Genomic DNA, 13,352 nt, shown 5'->3' on the forward strand with positions numbered 1-13,352 from the left:
AGATCCCTGGGTAAGTGAGGACAGCTTCGTGGTCGTATCATTTTTAGGAGGATTTTCCTCATTTGAAGTCCGTTGGCCAGGGCCACACACAGAGTCCTCAGAGAGGGGGTTCTGATGAAAAATAGACGGAAAGATGTTTAACTTTTGGGATGGAATGTTCACCTGTAAGTGCACAACAGGAAATCTGGCGACGCTTGGTGCTAGGAGTGCCAGGAGTGAGTCGTGCAGTAAGGGAGTCTGCAGCGTGTGCTCTCCAGAGCCTTAGAAATTGGGTAGGGGTCTTTCCTGGGGAATAATAGGGGACACAACTGAAGACAATCAAGGCTTTTTTTTTTTTTTTTAAGATTTTATTTATTTGACAGAGACAGCTAGAGAGGGAACACAAGCAGGGGGAGTGGGAGAGGGAGAAGCAGGCTTCCCGCCGAGCAGGGAGCCCGATGTGGGGCTCAATCCCAGGACCCTGGGATCATGATCTGAGCCGAAGGCAGATGCTTAACAACCAAGCCACCAGGCACCCCTTTCCTTTTCTTTTTTAGTAATAGAAATGAAAAGCCTGAAACGCCCAAGGGTCCAGAGGGGAAATATGGTGTATTCATAGAGTGAGATATAGCCTTAAAAATGGTGTTTTGGGGGAATAGTGAGTATCCAGTGACATGAGGAAAGCTGATACCTTGTTAAGCAGGCAGAGTCTGTCTAATTACATCATGTACAATGAAAGAATTGGGCCGTGAGGCACACGAAAACATTAATAATGGGTATCTCTGAATTTGGGGGTTATGAGTAATTTTTGCATTTTTTTTTTATGTTAAGTGTTCTGTATTTTGCCAAATTTTGTACACAGAGTGTGCTTGCTCCTTATGAAACCTTTTGCTTTGGTCTGGTCTGGTGTGGTTTATTAAGGAAACCGGTCCACAAACTGCCCTAGAGCTCCTCTTGAAACCCAGCGTGCTAGTGTATGTGGAAAGGCATCTTGAAATGCATTAGGTAACTTCTGCTTCCTTTTATGTCCTTCATCAGGCAGCCCCCCTCCTCCTTTCCCCAGCAACAGACTTCCGTGTGCCTGCGGGGGCAGACCCTGGCCTGGAGAAGGACGGGAGTTCGAGGGTCCTTGTTCCCGCATGTCTGTGTGCTCAGCATGCTAGGGGTCAGATGTTCGCACCCAGCTCCAATCTGGATTCAGAGCCCCCATGGTCAAAAGACCTGTTAATCTAAACTCCATGCATGGTCAATATCCTGTGGGTTTACTTTTTTAAAATAAGCTTTATTGAGATAGAATTTACATATGATGAAATGGACCCATTTTGAGTGTAGAGTTCAGTGAGTCTCGACGAGCGCATACTTATATAACCACTGCCGTAATTGGGGTATGGATTGTTTCCACTTCTCCCTAAAAGTTCTGTCATGGGTCTTGGAAGTCCAGCCCCCAGCCCCCAGCCCCCACTCCTCACTGGTGTGCTTCCTGTCACTCTAAGGTTACTTTTGCCTCTCCAGAACTTCCTGTAAATTGAGTCATGCAAGATGGTCTTTCGTGCTGTTGGTTTGTGTCACTTGGCAGGATGTGCGTGAGACTCACTCACATGGGGCACACACCATAGCCATCTCTCCTGTTCCAGAGGAGCATTCCTTTGCACACATATACCCCAATTTGTTTATCCATTCACCTGTCAGTACGGTTCTGGTCACTGGTCATGTCCTGATTTGGGCTGTTGTGAAGAATGCTGGTATGAACATTCTTGTACAAATCTTTAAAGTCTTTAAAAAATTTTTATTTTTGTGGGAGGCCCCTGGCCGGCTCAGTCCAAGGAACGTGCGACTCTTGGATCTCAGTGTCATGGGTTCGACCCCCATGTTGGGTGTGGAGATGACTTAAATAAATAAAACTTGAAAAAAAATTTCGATTTGGGGCTCCTGGGTGGCTCAGTCATTAAGCATCTGCCTTCGGCTCAGGTCATGATCCCAGGGTCCTGGGATTCAAGTCTCATGTTGGGCTCCCTGCTCAGCGGGGAGCCTGCTTCTCCCTCTCCCACTCTCCCTGCTTGTGTTTCCTCTCTTGCTGTATGTCTCTCTGTCAAATAAATAAATAAAATTTTTAAAAATAGATATATTTAGAAAAAGTTTTGTGGTAAATATGCATATTATGTTGACCATTTGCAAGTGAATGATTTACTGGCATGAAACACATTCCTAACTCACAAAGTCTTTGTGTGCATGTGTCTCTAGCAGTGGGGTTGCTCGGCCACGTGTGTTTTTGTCTGCTTAACTCATGAGAAATTGCCCAGCTGTGTTTTAAAGTCCTCTGTCATTCTGAATTCCCACCAGCAATGTGTGTGAGTTCCAGTTGCTTTACATCTTGGCCGGTGTTTGATGTTGTCAGCCTTTTTTCTTTTTCTTTTTTAAAGATTCAGAGAGAGAGAGAGAGGTGAATGAGCACAAGCAGGGGGAGGGGCAGAGAGAGAAAGAGAAGCAGGAACCCCGACATGGGACTCGATCCCAGGACCCCGGGATCATGACCTTGTTTTCTTTTTCTTTCTTTTTTTTTTAAAGACTTTATTTATTTATTTGACAGAGAGAGACACAGCGAGAGAGGGAACACAAGCAGGGGGAGCCGGAGAGGGAGAAGCAGGCTTCCCGCTGAGTGTGGAGCCGATGCGGGGCTCGATCCCAGGACGCTGGGACCATGACCTGAGCCGAAGGCAGACGCTTAATGACTGAGCCACCCAGGCGCCCCTACCTTTTCTTTTTAATCAACTCTCTTGAGGTATAATTTGTGTGCCCAGAGCCCGGATCCATTTAAAGTTTGCAGTTCTGTGAGTGCTGACAGGTGTGCACACCTGAGAGCCCATCACCACCCTCAGCCCCCGTGCTCCTTGCAGACCAGCCTATCTGCTCCCAGACCTGGCAGCCGCCGATGTTTCTGTTCCAGGCTGGTTTGTATTTCTCGAGTGTTCCTAGACGTGGAGTCACACGCGCCCCGTTTTTCGTGAGGTGCGGCTGCGCGGTTGTGTGGTGAGGCCCCCTCCTTGGTGCCATGTGGCTGTCGTCTGTGCCGACTGCAGTGTCTTTATCTGTTCTTCTGCACCGGGGCTTTTGGAAAGTTTCCGTGTTTGGGTTTTTTCTGAATGGTGTTCCTGTGAAAATTCTCATACTTGTTTTTGGTGCCTGTATGTGTGTGTTTCTGTTGGGGATACACTGTGGAATGGGGTTGCTGAGGTGTAGGGTGTGTCTAGCCTTAGTAGGCGCCACCAGACGGTTTTCGGACTGTCCCAGGGGGTGGGGAGTGAGATTTCCGTTCACTTTCCTTTTATCCTGTTTCTTTAGGACAGCCTTCCGTCCTAGGGGTCACCTTCTGTTGCTTAACCACCCCCAGTGGGCGGGCTTTACTTTGTACCCAGTCTGTTAATAGTGCTGCAGTAGATAACCTCCCGTTCCTTTCCCACAGTGTACTCCTTCCCTGTTCCTGCTGTAACACATTATCTCATGGTTCTGTGCTCTGGCGGTTGGGCCGTCCTTTCTGCAGGCTCTCAGGGAGGTCTGTTCCTTGCTCACGGCCTTGACAGGTCCCCCGGGTCTCTGCTGGCTGTGAACCGGGCTGCACCAGCTTCTAGAGACCACCCACATCCCTCGCCCGCCTTCCTTCTTCTCTGTCTTGAAAGCCAGGTCAGGCCCTTCCAGGCTTTGAGTCTCTCCTCCTTGCATCCCATCTCTGACTCAGCTAGGAAAGAGTCCCCATCTTTAAGGATTCCTGATGACCTCAGGCCCACCCAGATAACACAGGACCCTTTCCCTCTTAAGGCCCATCCCCCCAGTCACACCTTCAAGGTCCCTTTGCCTTGCAGGGTGCATGTTCACAGGTTCCAGGGATTAGGGGGAGGACATCTCCAGGGGCGGGTTGGGGGTGTTATTCTGCCCACCACACCACCATGAAAAGTTCTTTGTATAGTTTTGATTTGGGTAGATTTTTGGTGACTGGTCAGGGGAGTGTGTGTTTGCATTTCTGGTAGATACTGCTGGTCTTAGTTCTTGCTTTGGACTGAATGTTTGTGTCTACCAGAATTCACATCTTCATACCTGACTCCCCCAGGTGACAGTCAGGGGTGGGGCCCTTGGGAAGGGACTTAGTCACGAGGGTGGAGCCTCTGGAATGAGATCAGTGCCCTCGTCAAAGAGACCCAGAGAGCTCCCTGGCCCCTCCTGCTGTTTGTGACCCAGGAAGCCAGCCCTCACCAAACACGGACTCTGCTGGCACCTGGTCTCCAACTTCCAGCCTCCAGAGCGGAGAGAAGTCAGTCTCTGTTGTTTGTAAACCATGCAGTTGATGGTATTTTGGCACAGCAGCCCCGAGCCAACTAAGAAATTACCACAAACTGAGGGGCTTAAAGCAGCACCCACTTCCCAGTGGTTTTTGTGTGTCAGAAACCCAGTCATAGCTTAGCTGGGTCCTCACAAGGTCTCTCTCGGGCTGCAATCAGGTGTGGGCTGCAACAGAAAGAATCCTTTTTTTTTTTTTTTAAGATTTTATTTATTTATTTGACAGAGAGAGACACAGCGAGAGAGGGAACACAAGCAGGGGGAGTGGGAGAGGGAGAAGCAGGCTTCCCACAGAGCGGGGAGATCCCAGGACCCTGGGATCATGACCCGAGCCAAAAGCAGATGCTTAACGAATGAGCCACCCAAGCATCACAACTTTTTTTTTTTTTTTTTTTAAGATTTCTTTATTTGAGAGAGAGTGTGTGAGTGCATGTGTGTGCCGGGAGGGAGGGGCAGTGGGAGAGAAAATCTCAAGCTGACTCCCCGCTGAGCATGGAGTTGGATCCCGCGACCCTGAGATCACGACCTGAGCCATAATCGAGAGTCCGAAGCTCAACTGACTGAGCCCCCCCAGGCACCCCAGAGAATCCTTTTCAAGTTTGTGGGGCTGTTGGCGGTACCCGCCACCTCCCTTCTGAGGCACACACGGGGCTCTGCCTAGGGCGGCTTGCTTCGTAGAACCAGAAAGGTAGAGAATATGCCAGTGGGACAATCTCATGTAACATGATCACAGAGGGACATCTGTCACCTTGGCCTCATTCCAAGGGTCAGAAGCAAGTCTTCGTTCCACCACCCTCTGGGGGAGGGTTGTACCGCGTACCCAGGGGCGTGAGTGCCAGGAGGCAGGACCCCATGCTCACATAGGAGTGCCTGCCACATTGCCCAGTGCCGCCTCCATGTCTACCGGGGACGTGTGGAATCCCTGTTTATGTCCCCAAGCACGCTGTGTGGTGTGAGGTGCAGTTCCTGGGCATAGGCATGTGCTGCAGCCTTCCCCTTGGACGAGAAGCATGAAGGCCACTTAGTGTGCAGGAGGGCTGCCTGTACCTGGCCCGCCAGAACGACTGCTGTGTGCGTCCCAGGGTATTTTGTGCATCCACCTGTGTCATGGGGAGCTTTTTCTGCTTCCTAGAAGACCCCAGCATTCCTCTTCAGCTTCTTGACTGTCTTTGGGGACTTGGGAGAGCTTGTTTTCCCTCCCTAGGGAGTAACCATTAAGCAATAGCTGCCTGTCTTGGGTTTAGACGTCCTGTTGGAAGCACAGGGGAGCGTGCCTCAGTCGGACAGCGACTCGAGCTGTCCTTCCTGGGAGGCACGATCTGGGGGCTCCGCCCGCTGTGTCGCTGTTGGAGCCTGCTGTGACCTTAGTGGGTGGGCTGCCTCTCCGTGAGGGCTTGGAGCTGGTGGTCCGCACTACCCGGGGGCACTCCCAGCCATCCCTGGATGCCACTCCCCTATCAGGAGCCGCCGCAGTGGGGAGAGCCTGTGGGGAATGGCTTCCTCTCCCTCTTCCACTTCCAAAGGAAGACACCAGTTAGCACTTCTGTTTCTTTTTTTTTTTTTAAGATTTTATTTATTTGACAGCAAGAGAGAGAGAGCGCGCACGCACACAAGCAGGGGGAGGGGCAGAGGGAGAAAGAGACTCTCTGCTGAGCGGGGAGCCCGACATGGGGCTTGATCCCAGGACCCAGAGATCATGACCCGAGCTGAAATCCAGAGTAGCTGCCCAGCTGGCTCAGTTGGTAGAGCATGTACCCCTCTTGATCTCAGGGTTGTGAGTTCAGGCCCCACGTTGGGCATAAAACTTACTTTAAAAAAAAAAGTCCTCCTGTGGCTTTTAATCATGTTGTAAAGTAGCTGGATAATTACATGTTGAGTGTTGCCGTTTCTTCCATAAAGACTGGGACCTCAGACAGGAAGGAGGTGGTGACAGATGTCCCATCCGGGCAGGTGATGTCTTTCCTTGCCCTCTCCCTTCAGGTGGGTCTTAACAGGTGTGTGGGAAATGCCCACCCCCAGAGGTCCGCCTGGTTGTGTGTAGCGGTCTTCATTCTGAACAGTGGAAAATTGAACCGACAGTCTTGGTTGACACAGCAAATCAAGCTGACCGGGCAGACGGCTGAAGCTGTCTGGTTCCTCTTCGTGTGTTCTCTGCCTGAGCATCATGTCATTCCTAGTGACAGTGGGTTTTCTTGGAGGTCGGTGGTCCTGAGTCCGTGCTGACAGGCATGTGAGCTCTGGTGAAGCTCTGAAGGAGGGAGCGGAAGAGAGTGTGACTCGTAGCCTGTCCGTCTGCCGACTCCTGACGGGACAGCACACCTCAGCTCTGGCCAGTAGGGTGGCTCTTGTCCACGTCACCTTGACAGGCTGGCCGTGTGGCCGCAGACGCCCCACAGGTGACGGGTGTACCCCTGCCAAGGGTGAGAGGCCAGAGGAGACGGACGCCTGCAGCTGTGCTCACACAGTGAGTGAAGTGGGTCTCTGCGAGCAGGGTGGGTGCCTTGGTGAGCTCCCCCGGAACCACCAGGAAGGGGGTGACTATCAAAAACAGGCATTCCAGAAAGTTGAAACTTTCTTGTATCATTCCTTCCTCCTCCGCCTCCTGTCCCTGACCCATCTCTTTGAAGAACACCAGTCAGCAACCCGTAATTACAGCGTTCTGCTCCTCCAGCATCCGCCGGTGTTTCCCCAGGGCCGGGAGCTGCCCCTGTCGCCCTGCCTGGGCTGTGGTGCAGGGACGTGGCGTCAGGGCGCTGTCAGCAGGTGCCGTCCTCAGCCGTGTCAGGCCCTCTGGGGCCAGTGCTTTGCAGCGTCCCCTGTACTGTCCTGAGAAGCAGTGAGTTTGATCTGCAGGTCATCCATGCCGTCTACATGCAGAACTAGAACGTGTACACGCAGTGTATCTGGAATGTGAGGGGGAAGAGGGGCAGTGCATCCTGAATCGCTTGTGCTCCGATCCAGGTGTACTAGATGCTGACAAGGTGACAGTAGAAATGTACCTGGTGCAGGTGTTACTAAGGAGGAGGTGGGTTTTTTTCCAAAATGGTGAAGAACTTTTGGTAAAATTCTGAACCAACAAGACCCCTGTGATTCACAAGGTGGTGGCATCCCTGCCAAATGTGTGCGGATGGGGCTCACACATTGTGCAAGATGGGTCGTCGCACAGAGTGAGGTCTGCAGGTGCTTCCTGTACAAATACCTGCCAGACGTTGGAGCTGTTGGACTCAGGACTGTTCCCTCTGGTGCCCAGTGATCATGTACACGGCAGTTCACCTGAGGTCCCTGGCCTGTGCCTCCTGAGTCTGTGACAATAACACGTGTCCCCTCAGAGGGACTCTCTGTAGCTCTTGGTCCGGGTGCAGGCGTGGGACAGCCACGACGCGAGCCCCTGTCGTTCCCAAAACCGTGCCTGGTATATAGTAGGAACATAAACAGCAGTTTGTGTCGAGTGAATTGCCACTCCCTTGAGAAACCCTGTAACACAGTAGAAAGGACATTCTTGGGAACTTGTGGCCCTGTCAGGTGAGAGAGGCTGAGTGTGTGGGGCGCAGGTACCTACGCAGGACAAACCGCAGAGGCCTGAAGTCTGGCTGTGAGGCGCCGGCAGGACCCCATGCCCTGGGGCCCTCTGGGACTGAAGCCAGGGCGGGGGCCTAGCAGGGACACGGGAGGTCTGCTCCCTGGGAGAAGCGGGTGTGGCGGAGGGCCCCGACCGCCCCTGCTGCTGGTGCTCAGGTAGCGTCCCGTGCTGCCCATGGGCAGCAGCTAGTTCTTTGCAGGAACAGCCCCCAGTCCAAGACAAGGGACCTCCGTACATCCCGAGGTGCCTGACAGCTCCATTGTGAGCCCCACTTGAGCAGAGTCACCTGGACTTTCTGCAGCTTCTTGGGGTCTCCGAGGGCTGGTGGACAGCCAAGCACCACACAGTGTGAGGAAGGACATCTGAGAACCTTAACAATCTGATAATTAGTGTTGCCTGAGATACAAAGAGATACTGCGTCCAAGAACTAGGAACAGAATGTTATTCGAAAAGAGCGTTCAGAGGGCCAGAAAGAGCATTGAGAAATGAGGTTAGAAAGAGCAGCAGAATTTTTTAAAGGGTCATAGGAGAACGCTAAAGTTGAGGACAGCTCCCGGAACATGGAACAGAGGCACAGAGATGAGAGAACTGGCTGTTAGCCAGGAGTGGGACACATCAGCTGAGCGGGTGGAGGGGTTGCTGGAGTCACTGAATGGGCCCTGGGCTGCGCTGACACGGGAAAGACCCCCCAGAACACTGGGCAAATAACATGCTTCAAGAGCTCTCACGTGAGAAGGGTCGGGAACCAGAACAGCACCTCTCTCCCTGGGCACTGGTCAGCTGCCGCTGGCCCCCGCTGACCTCCCAGTGCCCTGTGTCTGTCCAGAGAGTGTTCCCAGTTCTGGGGCCCGAGACTTGGCCACCCAGTATGACCCCCACCCTGCATGTGAGCTGCTCCCGTCACCTCAGGAGGCCTGGTCACCCCCATGTGCACCCAGGCAGTTATCTGAGCCCCCACCAGCTGATTCTAATGGTCATGCCTGGGCTCTCCAAGATTTCGTGTTTTGAACAGTTTTTCAAAGAGGGGCTCAGTGTTCGTGGACTGCTGGCGTGAGGCAGGGGGAGTGTGACTGCAGTCCTCCAGCATCAGATCTGGAGACCCAGGACTTGTCGGAGCTGCCTGAGTAGTGACGTTTAGTTGACACTATCCTTGGTGATGGCACGGAGAGTCTGCTTTCCTACAGGCAGGTCTCTCTCTGTGGACTTGTGGGTCTGTATCTTCTAAGACTTTATGAAGTACACTGTACGTTTTTGTCCAGATTTGGGAGGTGGGGATGAGGGGCAGGGTAGGCATGAAGGATATATTTGAAATTTTGGTGCCCATGTGAACCTGTCAGCCTGGGGCTCTCCGCCCTGTCAGGAGATCTTGGCTGGCGGCCAGGCCGTCCGCAGCTGGGCCCCGCTGTCCACTTCCCTCAGTCCCTTCACACGGGCTGCTCAGCCTTTTTGTGGGGGCTGTGGGGGCTCCTGGCAAGGTGGGAGGGGCGGGCATGGCTCCCTGCTGCCTCCGAGCTCTCCTCTGCAGCCTTCCCTGAGAGCCCTGTGCTCTGGGAATTCTTGGACCCAGCCGGGCGGGCTGTGCAGCAGGACAGGTTGGAAGCGGAGCAGACCCTTCCTTGGGATAGCTCCCGGCTCTGCATGCTCATTGGCCTGCAGTGTGCTTGGCAGGGCGTTTAGTGCCGCTGCTGGAGAGCGGAGCCTGCACCCCAAAGTCACGGTGCCGTAGGGATGGTGATGAGCGCGGTGGAACGTGGGCAGATAGAGCCTTGAGGCGCCCAGCTGCACTCCGCATTCGCCACACCGCACCTTGTCTCCTGGGCCTTTGCTGGGCACGCCCTCCTCCCTGCCACTCCCAGCTGGGCCTTAGGAGTCACCTCGGGGTGACTGGGCAGCACCCTTTCGCGGGGAGCCTCGGAGAGGTGCTGGGGAGTTCCCGTTCCTTAGCCCCCAGCCTGCTGGGCTGACCCGCCACCTGGAGGTGATGTTGCCCAGAGCATGGGCGTCCACATCACAGCCTTTCTGGTTACCGCCGTTTCTGTCTCACAGGAGTGGTAGATCCAGGACCAAAAAGAGGCAAGTCCTGGGCCAGATCTGTGCTTCCTGTTTGACAGAATTACAGGAGCTCCCACCTAGGACCGAGGATACTTGAGTGGATGCCAGTCGGGGAACATGGAACAGAAGCATAGAGATGAGAGAACTGGCTGGGGGGAGGGCGGGTGGGGACAGGCCTGAGTTTGCTTCTTCCTGCGGAGTGTTTCTTTTGCTTGAGAATACGTGCAAGAGAGTCTTCTCTCTCTTTTCTTTTAATTGTGGTACAATACATGTAACAGGACGTTTGCCCCCTTCACCGTCTTTAGGTGCACAGCTCATTCCCGTTGTTGTGGGACCACGACCACTGTCCGTCCACAGAGCTTTTCCATCTTCCCAAACTGAAGCTCTGTCCCCATGAATCGCTGACTCCCCACCTGCCCCCGCCCCTGGTGACCTCCATCCACCTTCTGTCTCCAGGGATCTGGCGGCTCGAGGGGCCTCGAGAAGCGGAATCCCCCCCATTTGTCTTCCTGCCACAGGCTTATCTCCCCGAGCGCGATGCCCTCCAGGCCCACCCCTGTGGAAGCACATGTTGGCCTGTCTTCCCCGTTAGGGCTGAACACTGGTCCACTGCACGGACAGACCACACTTTTCCCTTCGTCTGCCGATGGACACATGAGCTGCTTCCACCTTTTGGCGGCTGTGGACAGTGCGGCTGTGAGCGTGGGTGTGGAAATACATCCGTAGTTGATTCCTTGCTTTCAGTTCTTTTGGTTGTAAGCCGGAAGTGGAATTTCTGCATCAGATAGTAATTCTGTGTTTGAGTTTTTGAGGAGCCACCAGGCTGTTTTCCACGTGGCAGCTGCACCCTCCCCCACCTGCACCGCAGTGCTCGAGAGCTCCAGCTTCTTCACACCCTCACCAGCACCTGTGATTTTCTTTGTTTTTTTCTCCAATAACCATCTAAATGGTGTGAGTTGACATCTCATTGTGGTTTGATTTGCATTTCCCTGATGCTGAGTGGGGTTGAACACCTTTCCATGTGCGTATTGCTCATTTGTGTATCCTCTTTGGAGAAATGTCTGTTCAAGTCTTTTGCCCATTTTTAATTGGGTGGTTTTGGTATTGAGTTGTAGCATTTCTTTCTATATTGTGGATACCAGTCTCATCAGATATGTGATTTGCAAATATTTTCTCCTCTTTTGTCGGTGAGGAAAACAGGACGTTTTCATTCTGTTAATGTCCTTTGAGGCACGGGAGCCAGATTTTCATGCACAGCTGGGAGTTGGCCGGGCTGAAGGACAGTGAGGGTAGAGGCCCCAGTGCCAGGGTTGGGGGTGTGCCGTGTGCACATGATGCGTGTGTGAACAACACCTGCGTTAAAAATGCCCATTTTTGGGACACCTGGGTGGCTCATTCGGTGAACCGTCTGCCTTCAGCTCAGGTCATGTTCCCGGGGTCCTGGGATCGAGCCCCACATCAGGCTCCCTGCTCCGCGGGAAGTCTGCTTCTCCCCCTGCTTGTCCTAGCTTTCTCTCTCTCTCTCAAATAAATAAATAAAATCTTTTAAAAAAATGACCATTGGGACGCCTGGTGGCTCATTCAGTTACACGTCTGCCTTCAGCTCAGGTCACCATCCCAGGGTCCTGGGATCAAGTCCCGCATTGGGCTCCTAGCTCAGTGGGGAGTCTGCTTCTCCCTCTACCTCTTCCACTCCGCCTGCTTGTGCTTTTGCTCTTGCACTCTCTTTCTCTCTCTCTCTCAAATAAATAAATAAATAACATTAAAATAAATTAAATTAAAAATAAATAAAAAAAAAACAGGGCGCCTGGGTGGTTTAGTTGGTGGAGCATATGACTCTTGATCTCGGGACTGTGGGTTCAAGCCCCACATTGGGTCTAGAGTTTGCTTTAAAAAAATGGGGCGCCTGGCTGGTTCAGTCGGTTAAGCATCCGACTCTTGGTTTCGGCTCAGGTGGTGATCTCAGGGTCGTGAGATTGAGCCCTGTGTCAGGCTCTGCGCTCAGTGCAGAATCTCAGATTCTTTCTCCCTGTCTCTGTCCCTTCCCCCACTGACGCTCTCTCGCTCTCTCAATTAAATAAATAAAAATAAAAAATAAACCTTAAAGAAAAGCCCATTTTCAAGCTCTCTTGGAGCAAGTGTTATAAAGTCAAGAAACTGATGAGATTTTTAAGGTTTAGGAATGGAGGAGGGAAGGCATAGCTTGTGGGAAGTTTCTGGATGGCCCACAGACCACTTGAAGATGTTCCATGTAAGCTAAGTGTCCATGCTCTTACCAACTTCTTGTGGACTGACTTTGTCCCATAAAAGAGTAAAAACAAAAACTGAAGCTAGGGCAGGCGTGGGTTTTGCAGAGAACTCTCCAGAGAGATGGCATTTTAGAGATTACTTGCCCTTTCATCATGCTCCCAGCACGCTCCAGTCGTCAGTACCCGGGGGCTACGGTGAACCAAGAACACAGACACCCTTAGCCTCTGGGAGGTCGATGTCAGGACCCAGACGAAGCAGGTCAGCACGGAGACGAGCCTCCTCCCTCCGCTCTGCGGCTGTCAGCACCCAGCATGCGCTCTCGGGGCGACACTGGGGTGGCCCACTCGGGTTGCTGGGCTGGAGCTACGGGAAGCCTCCAGGTGGGGGTGGCACGGCCCTCGGCCCTGGCATGGTGGGTCCTGGTGGGCCTGTCCCCACGTGTCACCTGCAGCTACCCTCTGCTTCCTTTCAGGAATCGACTATAAGACGACCACCATCCTGCTGGATGGACGGCGGGTCAAGCTGGAACTCTGGTGAGTCAGGCCCTGCGGGGCGAGGTGTCCGGGGCAGGGACTGCAGCGCCGCAGTGTCACTGTGAGATGCCTCAAGTGAGTCAGGAGTCCTCAGAGATGGGACGGCGTCCTCTTGACCCTCCCTGGAACAGCCATTTGCACAGACCCTGTGTCCCTGTGGAACGGACTCTGATGCAGAAACCAGAAGTCTGGGCTGTTTGATCTGATAGAGCCCAGCTCCCTTTGGCCCAGAAACACTCATTTCCACCGTGACCATGGCCCCTCTGCCCTTGTTCTTCCCTGGGCTACACATGAAGGAGCGTTTTCCAGAACCTCAGCAGGAGGTGTGAATTCCCGCAGGGGGTGGGGTTCTCCAGCCCAGTAGGGCGAGGTTCCAAGGCACACAGGCCCATGGAGGTCCGCCAGGGTGAGCTGTGGAGTGGGAGGGGGCGGGGGCCAGCACCTCACAGGGATGACACTGTGCACGCTGGGGTCCCATGGGCTGCGTCCCCCAACCCCCCTGTGTTTCAGGGACACCTCGGGCCAAGGCAGGTTCTGCACCATCTTCAGGTCCTACTCCAGGGGTGCGCAGGTAAGCCCAGCGACCGTGCCGGTGCTGTTCTCCAGGATGACCCCCTCCCGCTGCTGTG

The 13,352-nt window shown here is 53.4% G+C and overlaps 1 protein-coding gene across 5 annotated transcripts in view; it reads left to right on the plus strand.

Annotated features, from left to right (window-relative positions):
- RAB40C (RAB40C, member RAS oncogene family) overlaps positions 1-13,352 on the plus strand; it is a 29,146-nt gene that overhangs the window by 7,334 nt on the left and 8,460 nt on the right. For all 5 annotated transcript variants that reach the window (XM_028111713.2, XM_028111715.2, XM_028111716.2 and 2 more), the window contains exons 3-4: positions 12,663-12,723; positions 13,234-13,294. In XM_028111713.2, coding sequence (XP_027967514.1) covers positions 12,663-12,723; positions 13,234-13,294 — 122 coding nt within the window. The remainder of the gene's footprint in view (positions 1-12,662; positions 12,724-13,233; positions 13,295-13,352) is intronic.

The sequence above is a fragment of the Eumetopias jubatus genome, unplaced genomic scaffold, assembly GCF_037043125.1.
Source record: "Eumetopias jubatus isolate StellerSeaLion01/CBP00866 unplaced genomic scaffold, mEumJub1_p1.0 scaffold_12, whole genome shotgun sequence".
NCBI classification, from domain to species: Eukaryota; Metazoa; Chordata; class Mammalia; order Carnivora; family Otariidae; genus Eumetopias; species Eumetopias jubatus.